Source organism: Tetrao urogallus, assembly GCF_951394365.1.
Source record: "Tetrao urogallus genome assembly, chromosome: 5".
NCBI classification, from domain to species: Eukaryota; Metazoa; Chordata; class Aves; order Galliformes; family Phasianidae; genus Tetrao; species Tetrao urogallus.
Window position 1 is genome coordinate 42,868,924 of NC_136818.1, and position 24,426 is coordinate 42,893,349.

General features: G+C 35.4%; 1 protein-coding gene across 1 annotated transcript in view; it reads left to right on the forward strand.

The window, feature by feature from the left end:
- KCNMA1 (potassium calcium-activated channel subfamily M alpha 1) overlaps positions 1–24,426 on the forward strand; it is a gene marked incomplete at both ends in the record, with an annotated part of 433,608 nt that overhangs the window by 368,042 nt on the left and 41,140 nt on the right. The window contains 4 exons of the mRNA XM_079535276.1: positions 6,089–6,182; positions 16,855–16,978; positions 19,856–20,080; positions 23,231–23,423. Of these exons, the coding sequence (XP_079391402.1) occupies positions 6,089–6,182; positions 16,855–16,978; positions 19,856–20,080; positions 23,231–23,423 (636 nt within the window). The remainder of the gene's footprint in view (positions 1–6,088; positions 6,183–16,854; positions 16,979–19,855; positions 20,081–23,230; positions 23,424–24,426) is intronic.

Consider the following 24,426-nt stretch of genomic DNA (forward strand, 5'->3'; position numbering starts at 1 on the left):
GGGAAAGCTTGCTTATATCTATATGGAGTATGCCGTAAGACATACGCTGCTATGGAAGTTTAGTGTTTGATAATTGGATCTGATATGTGAAATGACCGCTTACTGAATTCCAAAAATGATTGTAAGAGGATGATGTTTTCTTAAACAATTTTATTGAAGTGGTGATAAACATTATTAATAGGTTTTAGTCTTCTAGTGTTTGTAAAAATGCTTGATGCAGGCAAGTAGGTACATATAGAATATTTCCAGTGTTATTAGAACTGAAATAGAACGGAATGGGTATGTTTTAAATTGTATGAGTATGTGCTTGACCAGTGGGTTGTGTAGGGAGATAGTCTATGCAGATATATTTTATCACCTGAAAATTGTTTCAGTGGAGGGAAAGCAAAGATAGAAGTACAAGATTTGACCAAAAAACACTGACTCCAAGGTAAGGCTGATAATTTTCAAGACACATTTCCAACATAATACGTAGCTTTTTTGTGTGTGGAAGTTTTGCTAATCAGATACATGCTCTCCATGAATGATTTTAAATCCATCAGATGGATTGGACGTTCTATATTAGCAAAGACAGAGAAACGCCATGATAGACTCTGGTTTGGCGCTTACTGATTTTCTTCTCTGTATCACTCATAGTAGAGGCAAGCAGAGATCACTGAGTGGGAATGGATAGATTGTTACTAAGTACTGGAACCTAGTTAAAGAGTACATTCAAATAACTCCTATAGTTCACATATAATTACATTTTGCTGATAGAGGTAGATTTTGTGCTTGAATACAAATAGCAAGCATGTGGATGCTATTTATGTATCTGCCCATTTAACAGATAATGTTTCTATCTGACGGTAAACTACCCAAAAATACCAAAACCCATGCCAACTCGCTTAAACAGTTTTGAGCTGTTGCCTATTCAAAGTCCTTCAGGGAAACTTCAAGGCAATTCAGACATATGCAAATAATGCTGCAAGATTATCAGTCCATAAACTACTTTCTATTTAATCTCTTTTCCTCTTAATACGTAACAAAATAGAAGAAAATAGAAGATCTTACAGGCTCAGTAGTATACCTTCTTCTCGATATACTCATTCATGATGAAACAAGCATTTGAAGAAGATCACAGCTGCATATTTGTACCAAAAAATGTTTGGAGGTATTAAATGCTCTTTTTGTTCGGTGAACTTTGATATGTTAGAAGATTAAGAATCACCATTTCAAATCAAATCCATACTTCAGAAATTAAACCTATTAGCCCTGTTTTCAGGGGTTCTATACCTGATCTGAAATGCACAGCACTCAGAAGTTCTAAATATCCAACTACTTTTATGTAGGTTCATAAACACTGGATTATTTCAATAACTATGATTGCACTATTTTGAAGTGTTCTGTCTATTATTCCTTGTTTATTTTAACAGCAACAGAGTATTATGCCTCGTCTGTCATTTAAGGGAATAAACATCTTCTACAGCTAGTAAATCTCAAAACCGTTATCAACAGGTGGGAAATAAGAGTTGCCTCAAACACACTTACCCTAGGATGGGATTATTGCTTAAAGATGATAATATTGTGGAATAATCCTTTTATAAGTATTCTTTTATAAAAAGATATATTTTTTTTAGGGGAAAAGTAAAGAAAATTGCAGGTATAAATCTTTATTTCAACTGTAGAAACTGATACTTTTAGCTATAAGGTCTGTAATTCCACATGATGTCAAAATTGATTCATGGTTTGAAATAATCTTTAATACAAGGACATTAATTTACATTTTTTCTTATTATTTAGAAGTAAAGAATGCAGCTAGATCAAGTTACCCAAAAAGCTCATATCAATTCAAGAATACAGCTACTATTGCACTGGTTGGTCCCAAGTCCACTGAAGGAGCCCTGGAACCTGTTCCACTTGTTAATAACCGTAAAGGGAGCCTCTTCCTACCCAACAATCCCTCGCTGCTGCAACTTAATTTATTGAATTCTGTTGAACAAGGAAAATCTACGTACTGTAGATTGCAAAGGGCACTCAGCTTGCCTGTAAAATATCGCTACCACTCCCAAAAGCCTGGGTTGAACCAAGATCTCCGTAGGTAGCCCCATAGTTGGATGTATAAAGCAATTCCAATTGGTTTGTGCATGGTTTTGCAGTCTGTTTTCAATGTGACTATGACATTACTAATGCTCTGTTAAATGCTTACAGATGTGGGTTTCTCCAGATGTGGTGATTAATAAGTTAATCAATATAGCTAGTCAACTAATGTTTCTGGGTGGTTTGTGCTTTATCTTTCATATGGTTTATTTGCTCTGGTGCACTTACATTCTGGGCAAAATGAGTTTACCAGCTCTTACATGTGTGACATTTGGTAACATAAATGGTATTTCCAATCATAGTTCTTTTCGGTGGTCCAAATATGGTGTCTATAAGCTGTCTTCTCTTGACCTGAGAGAGACAGTTAAAGAGCCAGATCTATTTTAAAAAGTGGTTAGAAAAAAAAAAAAAAGAAAAAAAGAAAAAAGTTATGAGCTTGTCCACTGTTTCTGAAAGACATTCTCTTTATTTTACTTTAAAAAATGGAATGAGAATAAAAGTCAAGTATTGTGTTGTTACAGATGTTCAACTCCACATTAAGGCTGTTAAAATTACCAGCACATCTTAAATCAATTCATGGAACATTGTCTGGAGGTTATGTCATTGAAATAATGAATTCTCTTTACTCAAGAATAAGCAAACATGTTAAAACATCAGCGTAACTTTAAATTAAACTTCAGCATAAACCAGAGTATCTGAAGCCTCATTAGATTTGCCTGACATTTTTCTAGCACCGAGTTTTGCAGTTCAGGAAGACTATTAGATTCTGTGCCTGATAGACAAGTGAGCACTGGATTGTTACAGCACTATGTTAAGTTTTATACTTAGGGATGTGCAAAACAAGCTCTTGAAATTTATTAGAACTCAGAGGCTGGAATGAATTCAAATTCTATAATGTGGCCAATTCTTGAACTTATTTGCACTTTCCTGAAAGCTGGTAAGGAAAGTTTCTATAATATAATATGACTGTATTTTAAAACAACTTCTGTAGCATAAAGACATCAGATATACTAAGAATGGGGGCACATTCTCAGTAAGAAAAGCACTAAGTCAAATATAGAATATCAGAGTTGAGTTGTCATATATCACAGCCCATTATTCAAATGTGGTTGTCTTTCTTAAGAACAAGCACATCAAAGACTCCCTTTTAAATTAATGCAGGCAAAAGCCATGAAACTGAAATGATATTTTATGACTTTACTAAAAATTTTTCTGGATCTATTTCTTCATATATGCAGGAATTATATAATTTTGTCTGAAGGATAATCATTAAATATGTTTTATACCCTACTTATTACTAAGAAGTGAGTGATCATTGCAGTGCATTTAGGAACTAAGTCATAACGGTCTCCATTCCATTCATATTCTTCAGCTGCATAGATTCTGTTCTCTTGTTCTGATGGAGTTGCATCTTTAAAACTGCAAAAGCACTATGAACTGCGTACAGATTTCATGGAAAAGCAAAATCTTGTTTGAATGTAATATGATTAACATACATTATCTTTCATTACTGCAATAAAAATAAATGGCCTCATGGCTTATGAAGGGCATTACTTTAGTTATGAATTGAAATCTCAGATTTGCTGACATGTGTTAACTAGTGAACCACACGAGCCTTGGACTTTACAGGCGTAATGTAGTTTGAATATGACAAGCATGTATCAAAAGAGGGAGATTATTTACTGTAGATGCTGTATCCAAAGTAACAGCAGAAATCTATGTGTGGTTACTCTGATTAGTACCAAGATTATCTTTTGTAATTGAGTGGTGAAATAGTATCAACTGTTAGCACTGGAGAACATTAATGTTGGACCTTACAGTATAAAAGATTTTTGGTGTTTTACATTCAGTATTTGAAAGGTTTAGATGAGTCTTTAACTAGCTGAAAACTTGATAGTCTTCCATACTAGTACTTTTTATTGTTCACAGATATTGAATATTGTTATATTGGATATAACACAATCTACAGTTGTACTCCTCTAAGATTTTGCATGATAGGTGGTCATGATAGGTATATAGATTTCTTACAATATTAAAATCATATAGCAGTATACTTAGGGTACAATACTGAATCTATTGACAATCTTTCTGTAGCTCCACAGTAGCCAATAAAATTAAGTGAAATTTAGAGTTATTACTACTAGGAGTATGAAACATATCAATTGTATCTTTGTTATAATCAGAAACTAAAATATATTGCAAACAAAATAATTCTGAAAACACACAGTCTTGGTTACAAAAAACTGAATAGTGAATTGATCTAACTTAAACCCAGAAAGAAAATGTCACTGAGAGAAAATTTCAAATTACATAATCTTAGGAATTTTCTATGAGCTTATCTATCTCCCAGCCAAACAAAGAATAGAGCTAAACTAATAATCAATAAGCATCTAAAATCAAGTCAAATCGGAAGAAGATGTTATTGTATTTATGAATGCTGCCTGAGAAGAAAAGAAAGTTAAATTAGTGAAATTAATCATTATAAGGCAGTCATTGTTCTTATATTATGTACAACCATTTACACAACTACTTGGAGCATTTTTTTGTTTAGCTGTTTTTTTGTTGTTGTTGTTTGTTTGTTTGTTTTTGTTTTTATTTGAAATGCCATAGTTTGCTTCAATTGCCTGGATGTGTTAGGTAGTGCCAGGTCACTTAAGACAGCACATCTGTCTTTTCAGGGCCTAATCCTTTAGTTTTGACAAAGGCAAAACAAATTTTTATGGCTAAAAACTAGACATGACAGACTAGAACAGAGACTGTAATAAAATATTGTCAGAAAAGGGCCAAAGGAGAAGAATATTACCTAATTTGTCCTCAGGTAAATGTAGGGTGGCACATATCCAGTAGTTTTGGTGTTCCTCCGATGTAGTTAACTGCAAACTGATTTTTTTCTGGCTTTTGCTTGTGCACTGCTAATGTATATTAAGCTCTTTTAATTCAGCTGCTGCTACTACTACTAATCTCTTGCCTTTTAGCAGATTTCTAGATGTCAGCTGTATTACCTTCTAGTTCATTTTCTAGTTAACAATAGGAGGAAATAAGTCTATTTTTCCTTCTTTCCATTAGAATAATTCAGCATTAGTGTGAATATGAGATAGAAAGCATAATTTCCTTTACTAGCAAATGTAAACCTTGTGTGCAGATTATTAAGTGCAGTAATGATCTTGAACCAGTAATGATGGTAGTTAATTCTTGTAGAGGAGGTTTTAGAAAGCTGCATTTGTTTAAGCAACGCACATTGTGGCTTAGGTTATCTAAGAACAGTTTATGATTGACAAAATTGTGAGTGATTTTACATCTGGAAATCGATCTGTCATTGAAAGTGCACCTCATCCTCATTAAAAGATTGCATAACGTATGCATCCTCTGTTACACAGGTATTGTCTCCCCACTACCATTCAACCTCATTCTGTTCAATCCTGTTACAACTCCCTTTTTGTGAGAGGGGTGGAGTGATGAGGTCTGACTTGTGCTGGAGATCTGTGCACAATGGCAGGCTGCGCTCACAGTCCTGACTAACTGAATCATTGAACATAAAGGCATTGAATATTTTACGTGTCTTCATGAAGACTCTGTTATTTGGCATGTGAGCAGCAAGAACCAACTGGTGTCTGGCTCATTAGCAAAAGCAGGCTGGCAGCTGTTATGTTTGTATTGCAAATAGTACTTTATCTTTCTGGAAATATAGCAGAGCACTAATCCTACTTTTCTGTAGCACACATTAACTAAAAATAACGCTCAGAATAACCCGACTGTGGTTCCCTCCCATGTTTTTGAAGTCTGAAATCAATTTGAACACCTTTGTTCAAAAACCCTGGTACTCTTACCTGCTTCTCCTTCAAACCAATTTCTCTGACTAACATGTATTTGATTTTTATTACTGTTAGGCCTATGTTAGCAATGAAGTATCAGTGCGTGAATGGACATAGAGTGTGTGTTCTTTGCTACTTCACTTGTATTTCATATGGCATGTAGAACAGTGCTTAATCTCATGAGTTCCTTATATTTCCAGTTGAAGATGAGCAGCCGTCAACACTGTCACCCAAAAAAAAGCAACGAAATGGAGGCATGCGAAATTCTCCCAACTCCTCACCCAAACTGATGAGGTAAGACTGTAAGAAACTCATATCTTCATCTCCTTTCTTCTTCTCTTCCTCTTCTCCTCCCCCCACATCAAAAAATAAGGGGAGGCAGTGGAAAAAAAGATTGTTAGATGGTTTCTGAAAGGCTGAAGTATTTATTCTGTCAGCTTGTCAGCAGTTAATGATAGAGCTGAAAAAAATTCTGTCATGAAAAACAGTTTGAAAAGCTGTTTGAAAAATACATAGGCTTTAAAGTCTTAGCTGTCACCCTGTCCTGCCCGTGTGTAGTTCTTAAACAGCAGTGGCACTAATGATAGCACTAACCAATCAGAGGAACTCGTGTGGTTAGTTTGCCTTAGGCAATTCTCTTTTTGTTGGATTCCCTCTGAGTACTGTTTTCTGTACTTAAGGCCATATGTGAGATGTATCATCACAATCAAAAATGAACCTGAATATTACCTTCCTTTTATCCTGTCGATTGAAATCAAATTTCTGTTAATTGATTTAGACTGATAAAAAAAGTCTAATAATCCATGTGCTTGCCAAAGCAAAGTTCAAAAACAAATGCAGTTTTACTCAGGCTAAAAGCACGTTAATTATGAAATACAAGGATTTTTTTAAAGGGTAGTATATACTCTAAAAGTAGGTAATGAAAACATCATCGTTAGTGATATTTTTCCCCTGTTGCTATATGTACATTATTTTACACTTGTAATATCTTTGTATTACTATGTAGTTCTCTTCCATTGGACAGTTTTCCTCTAAGAGAGTTGTTAAAACTAGAATTGCAATAGGAAATTGGAATCTATTAAAATAATATGGCGTATTCTATCTACTGTACTTTACCCTTTGGCTGCTCAAGTCAGTCCGAACAGGATCAAATAGTAGATGTGAAGCTTTCTGAAATGAGGCTGTTCCTCCTCTATTTTGCATATCTGAAGTGGACAGCCTAGAATCTCAATCCATAATTGTATCCAGAACTAAGTAGCGTAGTGGAGATTTTCCACTGCATACATATACAGAAAAAACTTAAACTTAGGTATATGAACAGGCACTTACATACAGTTCAGGGTTGGGTTGTATGTATAACAGTAGCTGCTCTGCATTTGCAGAAATTAAAGGAAAAGAAATGATATGAACGTATATCTCTTTATATAAAATCATTCATGCTTTTTTTTTATTGTTGACATTATTTTGTTCCTTTAACAATTTTGGATACATCCAGGTAATATTGTTCTTTACATTTTAGTCAGTAGATTAGAAATTTTGTTTGGCCACTTAAAGGAGCATCCATATTTGTTAATTGTTACAGCAATATAGTTAAGGGCATAACTTATACAAGTCTTCTCCATTTCTGTCTGGACCACAGAACTGAAAGTGAAATTGATTCACAGAGGAAAATGCACCCAAAATCCTTTTTTTCATATTGACCATCTATTTCTGTTAAATGTATCATTAAAGGTTCTTTGCCTTTGTTTCCTCAGTCTTGCCCATATGACACTGATTTACATGCTTTTTTACAGCTTATGAGGAGGAATAAAATGAGCATACAGACAAGCTTCTCATTTTTATGATGCCAGTTGTCATCCTATCATCATTTTCAGTTTGCTTACCTTTGGACAGACTTCTTATTTAGCAGTAACAGTTTTAACCATTTATAGTTTTAAATTGTGGGAGATTGCCCCATGACCAAATCCTAATTTGGGGGAAGTAAAAATAAAAAGGGAGAAAGAAAGAGAGAGAGAGAGAGCTAAAACATTTGGAGCTGAGTGCACTGTCCCTGTTTGCTATGTAAAGTATGCCTCATTTCTTTGATCTTGAGTAATAATAATTCTGGGGAGTTATACTGTTTTCATATGCTTCAAAGCTGTGTCAAAGTTTTGCTGCTTAAGGGTACTTCTTTATTCTATTGGCTCTTGGGTACTGAGATGACAGGTCCTCTGTACTAGGTGCAGGCTTTTTCAAGTCATAGCCTTCAGCAAAACATCAAATTACCAAATACAGGGTAACATACTTCTACACAAATGCCTTTCCAGTAGATATATTATACCATATATATTAAATACTTTAGTGTTACACGGTACATTTTATGTGCAATAGAAAGTGATGGTTTGAGGTAGCCTTAGGGGTACTTTTTTCCACAAGCAGAAAAAGCTAGTGTATACCGTATCAAGTATGGTTTTTACAGGACTTTCTGCCCGAAGGCCTTTGTAAATAAGTAATGATCAACAGATTGGCTGTGGGTTTTTGAAAAGCATGCCTGTGTCAGTTTGCATGATGGGGGAAGATTTTCAAAGTGGAGCCTGCTTTCATTGCCTGCTGAAGAGGGACTGAGGGAGAGTAGTCGTCCTGAGCCTGAGCTGTCTGCTCAGTAGCACATCAGAATTGCTAAATACGGGTCGAGCAGCAAGCGGAGAACTTGCTAGGCTTCCGGATCCAGACATTGTTTTTTTCTTTTTTGCTGCTAAATTTATTTACCAGCCCTGTCTTGGCACCCTCAGCCTTCTCCCAGATCCAATGGTCTACTTGTCTTACCCTTTATCTGTGTTGTCTTAACTTTTGTTTCAAGGTGCTATATAAGAGAAAACTAATAGAATATGAAGAAAACAGTTTAGCTTTGTGTACAATGGCCAGGCACCAATCAGCTAGTTCATAAAAAACGTGGACTATATTATCTGCATTTTTGTATACTTTCAAATTTCCAAAGTGACAATTACTTGTTTTCCTGCCCAGAAATATTCAGTGTATCAACTGAAAGTACACAAGAAGTAAATCAGTTAAAACACTGTCATATCTGCAGCTGATATTTACCTTTGCAGTGTCTTTCCTAAATTTACATTAAGAGCTTGTTTTCAAAGGCAGCTTCACCCGTACCCTCCCACAGAAACACCTGGCAGACTATTTCCTCAGCTGTGGTCCTGGGTCTATAGAAGACCTGGAGAACAGGAAAACCAATACAGCTTATCTCTATAAATAGAGTATAAGTAGAGAAATAGTATGCGGAAATTTAAGTTTTAAATTGAAATCAGGTCTGCAACTACAGAATCAGTTTCTGAGCAGCCTTATAGTTAACATAACATTAAAATGCTGTATAGATTTTAGATTTCCAAAGTAGCTGGAGCAAATCAGGGAAGAAGGTATAATGTCATGAGCTACAGCTTTTGGATTCCTGCTACCGTTTGAGCAGAACAGAGAACAGAATCTGTATCATAGGCATTTCCTGGGAGATTGTGACAAAGAGATCTGCCTATTTAGACCTGGTCAGAAGGTGGGTGTCTTTGAGATTCATTCACACATAAATAGAAATCTCTATGATTAAACCTGATGCTGATAGCTGGAACAAAGTCATCTTTTCAATCCCATCTTTTGATACTGTTTTCTCTAGATGTCAATAAGTTACTAACTGAAAAAAAAAAAAAAAAAAAAAAAGCCATACAAATATGCTCGGCGTGTATCACATGTAGTTTAGATTCACATTTGGAAAGTTACCGTTCTAACTAACTCCTGCATCACATCGAATGAGATCACACTAATGTGACACTGAAAGAATCAAGTGATCAATCAGGAACAATAAATGAAAATTAACTAGAAAAATATTGAGCCACTCTGCACTGTCATGATTACTTTCTACCTGTTTTTCCTCAGCAGAAGGCTGCCCCATTAAACACACACTTCAAATGTAAGTTAAACTTTATCAGGAAAAAACAAATAATACTTCTGTGAAGATGTAAACACAAGGGCGTCCTATTACAATAAGGTATAAAACTAAAATGAAAGCAGAAAGAAAAGAAAGTCATGAAAAATAATCACATATCAAGTTTCCTTATTCATGCGCTAGAGAGGAATGTGAGACCATTTGATGCTTCTGGTGTCAGGAAGTGAAATTGGATCATCTGTTCATCATCTGACAGTCAAAGGTTTTGATTCGTGTTATTCATGAATAGCCACATTAAACTTGAGGAGACTATGTTGCCTGAGTATCAACTAGCAAAGCTAGTTTTAAAAAAAAGTGTCATTTTCAATTCTAGAGTAACCAATAAAATGTGAAAAGCCCTGGGTTTAAATCAAAAAAGCTCCTTAAAAGGATTGTTGCTGGGGCTCAAGTCCTCACTTAATGCTTTGGTGGCTGCTACTGCATGAGTGGAATACACTGAGTTGAAGGAAATGTCAGCCCAGCTGAATCAAACTACCTCTTAATGCAGGAACAAATAGTATATGACAGGGCCCAAGGGGCCTGAAGAGCAAACAAATAGTTTGTCCCTGTCCACTCTGAATGTAGTGGTGTAGTTGACATAGGCCTCTAGACAAGTAGCATACTCAGCAAAGGGTCATTATCATTAGTGTCCCTGATCACATAAGAACCAGGCATCAGAGGACACTGGGTTTTCAGTGTGATGCCAAGGAGAATTTTTTAAGCCTGAGGATTTTGCTTTATCAAAGATCCAAAATAATTCTCAACCAAACCATAAAACTGGTTCAGAGTCCAGCTAAGTGACACAGAAAAAGTGAGATTTTGGCATACATTTATGAAGATATTATGAGATTATTTGTCCGAAGGTGAGGAGGAAACCTTTTGTCTGTTTTCCTGAAGTTGGCTATAATATTCTAAGCATGTGAACAGTGACTGTGCACATTCATCTCCTCATCTGCCTACCCAGTGCCATACAGTAGCATGTACACTCAGCAGTGCCACTCAGTCCCTGCCACTGTAGTGCTACTCTTGCTGAAAAATTTAGCTTTCCACAAGAAGTGAAAAAAATGGTGGGAGGTCTAGAGGGGGAACGTTTCTCAAACAAAAACTGTTAAAATGACTTTAATCTGATCATTTTCTGAGTCTACCCTAAACCAGGTAAGGTTTGAAGAGGTAAAACTCACTGATTAGCTGTAATAACTGTTTCTATCTGTGACCTCAATGCTTGGAAATTTTCATACTGAGCTCTGAATTTATATCCTTTGTTAAGGCTTTACTAAGGCTAACTTTATGCAATGGTAACATAAAATGATAACTAAACTGTGACAAAGCAGGCATTTAGTAGTACAATTCACCTCTTGATTCTGTTTTATGAGTTCACTTCTACCAATACAAACATCAGGAACAGTTCAGTAGTCCCTCTGTTGTCTTAGACCTGTTTATTTATATTAAATTTATAGAACAAAAGTTTTGGGTGGTAGGGAGTAGTGTATGTTAACCCTCTGTTGCTACCATTAGTAGTTGTGTTGCAAACCACGAGAATAAGAACACTCTCAAATTGAAATGTGAAGTCTTCTGCAATTGTTTTTGAGATGAGAGGGTAGTGTCAAGAATGAAAGCAGAATTTTCCAGTGGAAAAATCAACAAGGCCTTTTATGAAGTTCAGAATAAAAGGAGACCCACTCAGATCAAAGGAAAGAAAAAGCTCTTCAGCTTTATACAAGGTTTAAAGAAAACAATGATTTATTGTAATGCTGGTGTGCAACAGAGGTAGTTTTTGTCATAAGGTCTAAAGAGTACACTTCATTTAAGTAGAAAAAAACACTTCTGTGTTTTATAATGCCACTTAACTGTGCATTTGTATTTTACAAATGAGAAATTAGTTTTTCAGGTTCTTTCTCCTACCACTCAAGAATTTCTACTTCTGTCGCTTGAGCAGATGTGAATGGGAAATTTTAAAACCAAAAGATGTATTGGCTTTGTGCCTTGTCTCCTCCTTGTTGAATTTCCTAGATAAAAGTCTGAAAATTAAGTATTTTGTAACTTTCTTACATAAAGAGATTCAGAAGCATAATCTCAGCATGTCCTGAGGTATCAAGATACTTTAATGAGCAAAATTCTTTCAGTAAGCAGCCCTATATCAGCATCCTTGGTAGTCTTGATAAATTAATGTGAACTCATCCGTAATTCTTTTGAGGATGAAAAAATGAACAAAGAAAACACACAAAAAAACTTTTTTGGTATTTGAGTGGAGGGAAGAAGAAATAGGGAGGAAGGAGGATTGTTTCAACCCATAAGCTGATGCTGTATATAATCTCTGTATTAGGTACATTCTTTGCTGATTTAGGGAAGGAATAAGGCAGAGTAATGTTGAAACCAGTATTAGTACGGATTCTGTATATGACAATAAAAGCATTTAATGATAAAACTCCAGGTTTTTTTTCTCTAGTTGCATGCAGTTTTCTTCTGTAAAACACCTTGCATCTGTACATTGAATCCTTACAAACTTCACTGCTGATTAACCTGTGAAAGTAAAGATCAGTTGAAGTGTCATTAGTATGATACACGTAGGCAACAAATTCTCATTACGAACTAATGCCTTTCACACAGACTGCAGAGGGTCACAGGTAATGGCTAATGGTAGCCGACAAATGTTGGGTGTATTAGTCACAAAACATTTGCTGAATTCCATCAGAATGTCGTGACAACCTTCACAGCTAGTCCCAGTGAGCTGCAGGAGTCGGTGAAGTTTGCCTGTGACAAGCCGTCACTCTATCTTGGTTGAGCTTTATAGCACCAGTCAAAGCAGTCAGAGAAGATTGAAGTGACAGAGGCCCACTGAGTAAGTAGTGAAACATGCAGCACATCATGAAATATTCAGCCAGGGTGTAAAAGCTCTAAATGCTTTTTCAATTATTAGCACCTGCACTGGCTGCATACATCTAATGCTAACAACATGTTAATTGCCACAGTTTGTTAGGATAGCTGTAGGAGAAATTTTAAAGGCATGAAACGTTCTCTAGTGTGCCTTCAATCTTGTCTTCAGCAAACCACATCCTTCTAAAATTATGTGTGTGCTTACACTCACAAACACACACCCGCATTCACACACAAAATCAATTAGGAAAACTCAAAAGTCCATGGCCTATATGCAAGGTGAGTTTCAAGACCCTGAATCTCAAGTAGCAGACAGCTTACTGTCATATTGTGTACAAAATCTACGCATGGTTTATCTGCATGAGAAGGGTAGAACAGCAGACTTTTACAAGAACGTGAAAAAGAGAGGATGTGTTGCTCTTGGGGATGTTTTTGCCATTGATTTTTATATTAGGGTACAACAAAAAAAAAGTAAAGTAATTTTTTTTTAATGATGTGAAAAGACTACAAGTTTTCAAAAAACATCAGGGTCTGTACTCGTCCTGTGGTATTCTAGTTCCTAGCTCCCAAAATACAGAAGAATTCCACTGGAGATCTGTGAATGTATATTGCTCTCATGCACAATTGCACTTAAGTGATAGCTGCAGGGTTAAGACAAGGTGACAAAGGATATGCTTACAATTGTCAGTCTTCCCAATTCTGTCCTTCTGTCATTACACGGAAGATCCAGACTCAAAAACTGAGGGTTTGCACTAGTTATACTGCAAGGAAAGTATTCCTTAAAATGTAATGTTGGCTTTCTCGTAGCAAGTTTCCTGAACATGGGATTTATGGTTTTGCTGTTGTCTTCCAGTCAAGCTTCTGGGGGTTGCTACTTTCTTTTTGCTATCTTTCTCAAGTTTAATTTATCATAACTGATTAACATGCTTTTCAAAAATTGAAAGGATTGTATTTTGCTCTCCATTTTATGTATTATGTATCATGTGTATATAGTATCCACCGTGAGAACCAGAGAAGTTATATTTAAACTGAGATTATGAATGAGAGGAACTCAACTTTTTTTTTCTCTTTTCCCACAAGCTTATATTTTCCTAGCTGGAATGACCAGATGCTTTGCAAGCCAATGCAAGCATAAAGTCAAAACAAACATTGTGTGAATTTTTCAAGCTTTTTTCAAGCCATCAAGATATCTTAATATCTCTGGAGATCACGTCTGCAGCATGGCTGCAACGCAAATGCAGTTCTTCCAGAATAACCAGCCAATGCAACTCAGGCAGAGTTTGACAGGCACATCTTCAAGGGCGAGGCAGATAGAAGGGCTCTAGAAATACTTAGTCACTGATTTGGCTGTAAGGACAACTGTAATACTTTGTGCAACATGGATTGGGAAGAAGGTGTTAAGCCCCTTAGGCAGATTTGACAGCACTGGCCTCTCTGTGTCTGTCTTAATTAATTTTGCGTATTTGTGAAACGGGTTTTCATCGTCAGATTTATGACAGTATATATATATCCATAATAGTAATAGTGTGCTATTAATGTAGCAATTCATAAAAAGAGCAGGAATTAAAACACAAACAAGTTTTTAAATATTTTAAATATTTTAAATATTTTCTGTCATCTGAGGAAAAAGTTTAAGCTTAGTAATAAACAATTTTCAACCTTTGAAGGCATCTCCAGTGATTGCTTTACTGAAGATAAAAAATTACTGACTAAAGACATGAAAATATTAGCGTAGCTCAGGTGATTCAAATTTAATAAGTACAATTATATACAAAAGAACGGAGATCCTGTAACATTGTGTCACTAGTCTTATCACAGTGTCCTTCTCAGGCAGTGTTTAATTCCTGTACAACAAAAGTAGTACAACAGAATCTATTTGCATACTTTCTTGTTGCATGTCCCTTCCTGCTTGCTGCTTTTAAGATTCTGTACTCCAAGTGAAAGTAGAGGATCCAGATAGTTTACTATCTTGCAAATAAGTAACATATATAAGAAATAAAAATAAAAATTACCTAAAACATCAATAGAAACTTATATACGATTATTCATACTCTTTGCTCCTTCCATAGCACTAAGCTCTAAAATAAAAAGAAAGCAAAATATCTAGGTAAAATTCTAATTTATTTTTAGCACAAATTACTTTGAAAATTCCTTAAATAGTATGCAAAGCCCTTATCGAAGAGGGGAGTACAATAGACTTAGAGCACTCATACACTAAAACTTGTTTCAGACCTTAAGACAGCAGAACATCATTTGATGTCAAATATCTGTTATCACCTTTCAATTTGTATCCTTTCTGTGAAAAGATTAGAGTATTATTAAGTACTCTTTTTTGTTAAAGCTTCAGCTGATCTGTTTAGTCTCAGAGAAGACAGGGCACACTGATTAGGAAGTAAGAATGTGGCATTTTTTAGATTGGTTTAATGTAGTTTCACCGATGAACAGAAAGAGAAGAAAATTTGGAATATTTGATTAGTGAACTTTGCTTTTATTTCAGTACTACTCTAAGAAAGGCTCATGGAGAATTGTCTTGTGAAAGCGTGGGGAAAAAATAAAAAAGAAAACCGTCTCACAGCTGATGCTCTTGATGCTTTCTTCACCTTTTGACCAAGTTTCTTATTTAGAAACAGAGACAGACGTTCAATAATATAGATAGATAGATAAACACATATACATCTATATAAAAAATAACTATTTAAAACATCTGTGAAGTTACACAAACTAATAACCTAAAAGGAATTAGAGAATATGCCTTTCTTAAGCCGTACATGTTTAACTGCCATAAGCATGATAACTTATTAGACAGTATTCAGTGTAATTTAACCTATACCGTGAACGGCATTCAAAGTTTGCTGTAGTGGACAATGGAAAAGCAAGTGCCTTACCACAGCCTGCTTGCTCAAATGCTTGAAAAGCAGGAAACTTGCCAGTTTTGAGAGTTCAACTACTATCAACCAATATTTTATTTAAAAGATTGCAGAAAAGAAACTCCTTTAAAATTTGTCTGCCTGCCTCTGATTATTTAGTGCATTCCTATATTGCAAAATATTTTATTCTTTAATATACTCTTTGTACTTGTTCTTTATTAGAATATTTCTAGCATTCACAACAGAAACATTAGGACTATAGTTCTGCCAGACTCAGATCTGTTCCTTGCTTAGTTTTAAGATTTCAGGGGTCCTTTTTTCCTGTGCTTTGCAAACAAGGTCCTCATTTAATGCTACTAATTAATGATGTCACAGAGGGATCTTCACTGTAATCTAAGAGTTCTTGAGTCACTTGCTTCTCAGTCGAATGTCTGATTCTTAGTATACAAATAAAGGATTCTCTCTTGTATGTATCTGTGCTTGAGTGTAGCTATGTTGCTGGAAAGCACGTTTATAAAAATATTGATTTCCTTCTTCTTTGAAAAGCCTTCTGCTTTCAAATCTTTTGGAAACCAAACCAAACAAAAAAACTTCACAACACTTAAGAGGTTATCACAAATACAGTTGTCAGAAAAAAATGGACATTGTTGTTTGGTATTAAAATCATGTATTCCAGATGTGCGCATTTGTTAGTCACTCTGCTCTAAAATGACATACTGCTGAATCTTTAAAGGGCTTCAGTTTGGGAATGCAAAATATGATTGGGCAAATTGCTAAAATATTTAAAGTGCAGCCTGTTAAAGCTTTTACTGTGAAGAGCATCACGTCAGAAGTTGTATGTGGTAAAAGCAAGCAATTGGCTTTCCATACTTATGCCAGTCAGTCAGCATGGGGCTGTGTTCCTATCCCTTCTACTTCATTGCAGATTCTAATAGCAACTCTGATATTTATTTTTGAGAAGTGGGACTGGAAAAAAAAAAAACTTTCATAGACATGATGGTGTCAGAAAGCCCTGCTTAAAGCCAAATGGTTATTGGTGTAGAAAACATATAGAAAATATTTCAAACTGCACTTCATATTTAAACCTTAACCATTTTTTGCTTTTAGCTTTTGTTTTAAGGTGCCTAATAGGAAGCATGTTAAAGTGTAAATTCATTTCATTTTTTACTTTTTTCCCTCTGTACATTGCTCCTGGGATATCTTTCCATCCATAATTCATAATATTTTCCACTTATGTTGTCCTCAACTTGTTTTTCCCCAGGCATGACCCCTTGTTAATTCCTGGCAATGAACAGATTGACAATATGGATGCCAATGTGAAAAAATATGACTCTACAGGAATGTTTCATTGGTGTCCGGCCAAGGATATTGAAAAGGTCATTTTGGTAGGTATTGATGAGAAGAGGTTTTTGAACTGATAAAACTGATATTTAATTTATAAACTGTGCTATCATATTGAAAACAGAAACAGTGAAATTATGAAATTGAAGCTAACTGTTTCCATTAAGGAACTGCAGTTATGTAAACCCATATGCCAAATATAATAATAAAACTGGTCCAAATTTTTTTTTCATAAGTTGAAATTTGCATATTGAGTTTAAATCTTTAGAGAAGTCATGCTGGAAATATTTAAATGTTTACTTACCCCATTTGTCTCTTTAAGCAAGGTAGTAACGATTCTAATAATAGCAGGCGTTGTTTTGCATTATCTTTTATTTATTTATATGAATTTTGCTCTCTTTAAACTTCTCTCTCAATTTCCAACATGTCAAGATGCCCAAATAGGCCAGAGTAAGTAGTATCACTAATCTGCTTTCATAGCATGTTTCAGTGAGAGCCTACTTTATGTTTGTTTCGTTTGTTTAACTGAGGAAGCCATCAAACTGACTCAAGTCATTAAAAATAATTAGAAGGCCTATCACAATCTATCTTGCTCAGTAAAGGTTTGTGCCACTTGTGTTCATGTACTCATACCTAAAAGTAACAAGTAACTAACTCCAGATCTCATTCACAAAACTGATGATATTTGAAATGAACTCCCTGTTGGATCTTCAGTTTGTCACACTTTATAAAGCTTTTCCTCAGCCTGTTCTCTTAGATTTTCCTGCACTGTGGCATGGTGCATCCAGTGATGGTGACAGCCCTGGTTTATTGTAACAATCAGGGGTAAAAAGCTTGTTTCCCATTCTCCTCAGGGGTTTCTGTAATAACCATGACATTGCTTGGTATTGCAGTATCAGTGTTTAGACAGTCAAGCAAGTCAATTCTAAATTTCAGAGGCTGAGCTGTGGGACAGAGCTAGCTGAACAATTTTAATTAGTCTGTGTTTATATGTATTCAGCAGGCAAGGAAATGCAGATCTGCTGCATAGTGTTTTGTAATAGACAGCAGTAGAAATCTGCCTTCATGTTCTGAACGCATTTTAGCAGGTGACTCAAAATGACCTTTATATGCTGTCCCACTCTGAAGAGTATTTATCTGAAAATGTCATTATGGACTGCCTCACTTCTTATCTCTTGATGATATCATTTCAGTTTTTCTCCCTATTAGCTTCTGAATTTGTGACTCTGGCCAGGATCTTTCTGTTTCGTGCATCATCACTGCTGAAGACTTTATAAACAAAATGCTTCCCTACACATTCTCAAACTCAGTCTACAATTTATGCCTACATTATGATCTATGCAAATTTAACATTATCCTTAGAGATCACAGACATACAAACTAGAATATAATTTAAAGATTTCTGAAGTTGTCTTTGAATTGATGTTTGATGATGCCTCAATCAGAAAATAATTTTTTTTTCAATGTATGTATTGACTCTACAAGTTTCCAGTGTTATCAGGTAGTAACAACTCCTTTTTTTTTTTTTTTTTTTTTTTTTGCCATACAAATATATGTAACTACATACAGATTAATGATTATAGAGTAAGGTCTTGTTTTCTGGCTTCTAAAATCTCAGTAGTTCAGACCCATGTGTACATACATGGGATGACTTACATGCTCAACTCCAGCATTCACTTCTGTGTTCATTTGTTTTAAGAGCCAAGACCACTGTTATGGTAGAAATGGGCAGTCATGTTAATTGCCCAAGAGAAAATGAAAGCTCATGTATTATTATTTTTTTTAACAAATTAGAAAATTACTAATTGTCATGTAATGAACAATTCTGCTTCATATTCCGGTCTGTTTTATATGTTGTCAAACTTCCACAATTCAGAAACAGGGCTTACAGCATGGATAATTGAGGGGAGAAAACTGCAGTTCCCTGCAGTCTTATTCATTGCCAAAACTTCTTTACAATATGATATATGATATGAGTGGATCTGCAGTTACTTGATGGAATGCAGTAATATTAAGATTGGCTCGAGATATGAAGATCATGGTTTCATAATGACTTTATTTAATCACAATGGTTTTTGAATTGCCTACTGAACTGATACTGCCACTGATGAGATTAGTGCAAAAATGTAATTTTTGTCTTGAGATGAGAAGGTAATTCTGAGCATCATTTAAATGTTCTCCATGAGTTGGTGTTTATTTTATTGTTTGGTTTTTTTTTCAGCAACTCCAAAAGTCTGATTGGCTTGAGAAGTTACTATTAGTCATGACCTTGCACATGAGATGTTTCTTACAAAGTGGAGCTCTGTGAAATGCAGTGGGCATTCACTGTAAAGCAGAGCCATGCAGAGGGTTCTTCAAATGCTTCTTGTGGTAGTAGCAGCTTGTCCTAAAATAGGTCTATTGACCCTGAGAGAATAAGAAGACACACAAGGTTCCTGTGATGCCATGAAGACCTACTAAGACCTACTAAGACTAAAACTGGGCACTCATTGCTTTCATTTTCAAATTGATCCTGAAACACTAGAGATTTGTAAGCTAGGGCATGATTTTGCATATATTTCCTATAATCCCCCTAACAGCTAAGTGCACTGTAGGTCACATTTTGTTCTTAACTAAATACACAGTGCTTCTGTTGTTATAACCAGTCTTAATCCACTTGTGCAGCAACATATAAAATATCAGAATTTGGTCCAGTACGTCTTTCTGAACGCTGAAGGATTTGTTACCAAGAATGGAATTTTCGTCTTCTGAGCATATTTAATGAAGGATAAATAAGTATGAAAATGAACAGCCTATTATCGAAATGCTTCTTTGTGCATAAACGATATCGATAGTTGCATTTTTCATGATTTAAAACTCAGTATATGATTTAAGCTTCCCTTTGTTTCATTTCTCCCTTCTCATTTTGTTTTGTTTTTTAGACTCGAAGTGAAGCAGCGATGACAGTTTTAAGTGGGCATGTAGTCGTTTGCATATTTGGGGATGTTAAATCTGCTTTGATTGGATTAAGAAATTTAGTGATGCCATTACGAGCCAGCAACTTTCACTACCATGAACTCAAGCACATTGTGTTTGTGGGTTCACTTGAATACCTGAGAAGGGAATGGGAGACACTGCATAACTTCCCCAAGGTTTCAATCTTGCCTGTAAGTCCAAAGCCATATTATTGATATTTTGTGATTTAGGACACCAACTGGACAGATTCATATGGACTTTGATCAGAGGCATTTTTTTACTTTTGTCTACTTATAGGCCTGAGGACTTAGCTTTTCCCTTTACTGTATCTATGAAAACAGAGCCCTGTGAGACCTTATTAGAAGATATTTGCTGCAGTGTTCAGTGCCTCATCATCCTCATTGGATGAATTTCAGCTGCTATCAAACGTATTGGTTGTGTTACATATCAGACATTCACTGCAGTGCACTGCATGTATTCTGTTCTGGTGTGATTTCCCTCATGAAATGACAGTTGTTATTTATGAAATTATAGTTGTATTTATACTCACAAAACCTTTTAAAAATATTGTTACTGTACACTACCTGCATAATGTGTGTCTATATTTTTTAAAACATGCTGGAGGTTGGCTAACATTACAGGAAAATTGTCATAGCATTTCAATTCCTACCATATCCATTCTAAAATATCCTTACCATTTTGAAATCAAGGAAAGGTTTCTTATTGATCTTAGTAGGATAACCACTGAAACCAGAATTCAGAGGTCCTATTTTTCCACTTCTCTATATTAGTATCATTCTCTTGTGCACACAAAACAGTGAAGACCTCCACGCTACTGATCTGGTATGTTCAAAACTATAAATGTCCCACAGAGATCCAGTCAGAAGGGGAATGACCCCAAGATATAAATACAAGAGCAATGCTTTATTCTTTATAAAATGGGTTTGGATGTTTTTCTCAGTGAAAAATTATGAATTTACCAGTTCCTAATAACTACATTTCAACAATTGAAAACGAATAAATGATGGATTAATCTGAACTGCATAATCAGAAAAACAGCAGTAGAATGGAAAGACAGCCTTCATTTCCTCATAAATTCAGACTTTGTTACATTAAATATAGTTTTATTGTTAGTCCTTGGCTTTTTTTTCTGGAAGTTGACCCAACAGATGTTACAAGATTCTCTGCTGTCACAAAAATGGTGTAAATATCAGATTTAGTCTATTAATATCCTCCTCTTCCTGCCAATCCCTTTTAATTCCAGTCACTGTGAAGGCTAAAGAATAAGGAATCAGAATTAAATTGATAGTACTAATGGAATCTAGCTGCTACTTCCAAGCTATCTAATATGATACAGTAATGTATTGTGTGTTTGTAAAGTTTTTATTTGAAATTCTGAAGCGGCATTACTTATTCCAGTCAGTTTGCACCCAATTTTAGAGAATTTCAGACAAATTTCAGGTTAAGCAGCTTAAATGACTGATTAATTCACATTTGAAAATACAGAATGTATAAAGGAGTTATTTACTTATACAGTAATGAAGGATGCTAAAGACCATGCAGACTTTAAGGCTTTTATGTGTTTATTTATCTATCTAGTTATTTATTTGTCCTAGTCTATCTTATTCTGAATGGTGATATTAAGTTAAAATTATCAGCATTATTTTGTTAGATGTCTACTAAAGTGACTGAGATCATACTGGTGGAAGTCGTATGTTAAATGGAGGCCACTCAAACCCATTTCCTTATTCTCTATGCTTTTGTTCACAAAGTAAAGCTTGCTGCTAATCTCTGATAGGGATGTTGTTGCATCTCAATATATAAACATTTGTTCTGGTTTGAAACAAACAAAAACCTTGGATATTTCATATAAAGTTTATACTTAAGGATATTTTTAAGCTGCTGAGTAAACTCCTTAAAAGGAAGCAAATGCCAATTTTAAATATCCTCAGGCAGACTTAGTTCTGTCCCTTTGCATAAAGTCATTAAGAGTAAGTCTTTAATTAATTACATGATTACATATTATTTTTCCCCACAGGAATCCTGCTTCTCTTGGTGCATAGTACAGACACAAAGAGCAGAATTAAGGTGGCAGAAATAATCATATCTTAAGTTTTGAGTGCTTTATGGTGAAACCTTATCCATTCAATGTATGCTATTTTCCAAAAGGTGTTTGGCCTCAAATTATTTAAAGTAACTTGAAATAATTATGCAGTCATCTGAAACTAAGTGGCTATCACTGAAGAAGAATTGAGTCCTGCCTTTACTTTGCATGTTTTAAATTCACTTTTGCATTGAATATTTTGAGTGGAGTTCAGGAGATGCTCACCATGATTGATTAGGAGCTAACAGTCTAGGATCTTGCCTGTGTTTTGTGAAAATCATTGTGTTACAAAAGGTACAGCTTAATCTCATTATCATTAGGCTCTTTGGGTGCCAAACCATATGATGTGGCACATCAGAATCTTGTTTCCATAGAAAATCATGCTGTTTTTCATGGATCTTGCAGCCCTTATGAAATAGATAGGAAATTTTGTAACTAGAGGTATACAGACTGTTGTATGTGAAGACAACTTTTATCATCAAAGAAAACATAATTGGTTAAGTGTCATGTCTCTGTTTGATAACTATGAAACCCATGGCCTACCACAATGTTTAATTTTAAATATTGCCATCTCTAATTGAGAATTGTGGTAACAGAGTGTGATACATTAGTTATATCCATTGTTAGCCTTGTTTCTGTTGCAAACAGTTTGATCACACAACCTTGAAGATCAATGTGTTTTCCTTCCAGAAGTACCAAAAACATGCGTTGAAAAGGATTAAGATCTTTTTTTGTGTATTGGTCTAGATTGAAATAACAGCTTTATCTTGATTGCATTTCAGATGTGTAGGACACGTAGTACTTTTCTGTTTAAACATTGTGACTTGGTAGTAGGTAAAAGAACATTTAAATCACGCCTCTTGTTATTCAAGAGTTATTCAGAGAGCTAGAGATTGCCACATGATAGCAACTTAAATCAAGACAATTTCAAGTCACCGATGAGATGCAGAACACTGGCATTATTCCCCTTTCTTGTTTGTTAGTATTAGCTTGACTGAGTATTGAGACTGAACGTAAAATGCTGCCATCAGCACCAACTACCCTTTAGATTAGCACACATCTCCTATTCCCTGGCACATAGTTAGACCAGCTTAATGTCAGAGCATAAAAAAGATACTTGTTAAATAATTTCCCAAAGCTCCTTCTCAATCTTTAATTTGTTTTTCTTTTTTTTTTCCTCTCCTGCAACCTTCCCCCCCCCCCCAACCCCTCCAATCTTTTTTTCTCTGTGCCGAAGGGTACACCATTAAGTCGGGCTGATTTAAGGGCTGTCAACATCAACCTCTGCGACATGTGCGTTATCCTGTCAGCCAATCAGAATAATATTGATGATGCTTCGCTGCAGGACAAGGAATGCATCTTGGCGTCACTCAACATCAAATCTATGCAGTTTGATGACAGCATTGGGGTCTTGCAGGCTAATTCCCAAGGTAAGGACTGCCCTATAATGCTTCTCTGCAGTGCCTACAGGGGACAGGACCTGGCAGGAAGAATATCCCTCACTCAGTAATTCAAAGAGCCCTACATCAGCTTGCTTGACAGTTAAACCTGCTGATTGGTATGATGGCTTTTAAAGGGGCAGTCACGTAGTTTCTCTGCTACATCACAAAGCACATCCTGCAGAGTAAAAATGAATGAACATGAAACTGTTTCTTGTTTTTTTGCATGTTTCTTTTTCTTTTTGTTAAAGTTTTGCTTAAAAAAAAATCTAAAAATCATTGCGTGTTCACCATGCCCTGCTCAGCGGTTTTCTCATCAGGGCAGTTGCTTTCATGTAGCCAAAGCTAATTTGTATTAAATTTTGAATACCTGCTGCTTCTGTCTAACAAGATTTCATTTTTATGTGAAGCACATTGGAGCATTGGAGCCAAAGAGAAAAAAAGCTTAGTAACACAAGTCAAAAAGTAAAACAAAAAGAACAAGAATTTAAGATTAAATGTCTTTTTATTTTGTGCCTTCTTGATCAAAAAGCCACTTTGAATTAACTCAAAGCTGATTTTTTCCCATGCTTTGACATGTACTCATCCCATTTAAAGACTGAAGAAAATCCTTCAGTCTTTGCTGAGAGGGTGGGACTGATTCCTTGGTAGCCAAAGGCTATTTTACACCAACTGTGCCTGTGCAAAGCAGCTGCAAAGCACTCATAAGCACCCTGGCAAAGACCATCAGTGTAAAAAAAATCATCTTTCCATCCCTGAAGGGTCTTGCAGCTTATGCAACTGAAGTCCTACCTTTAATGAATGTAGTAAGTGGTACAGCAAATATTCTCTCTGAATCCAGCCCTGATTTAACTGTAGATGTAGAAGAGATAGTGATTTGGTCTGCAGTTTTCCTGTGAGCATGACCTCGAGATAGTTCTCCCTTAAGGAATGTGAAAACTAAGTTTGGTAATTGCTCTCTCCACACTGTAATCAAGAATTAGAAATTATGACT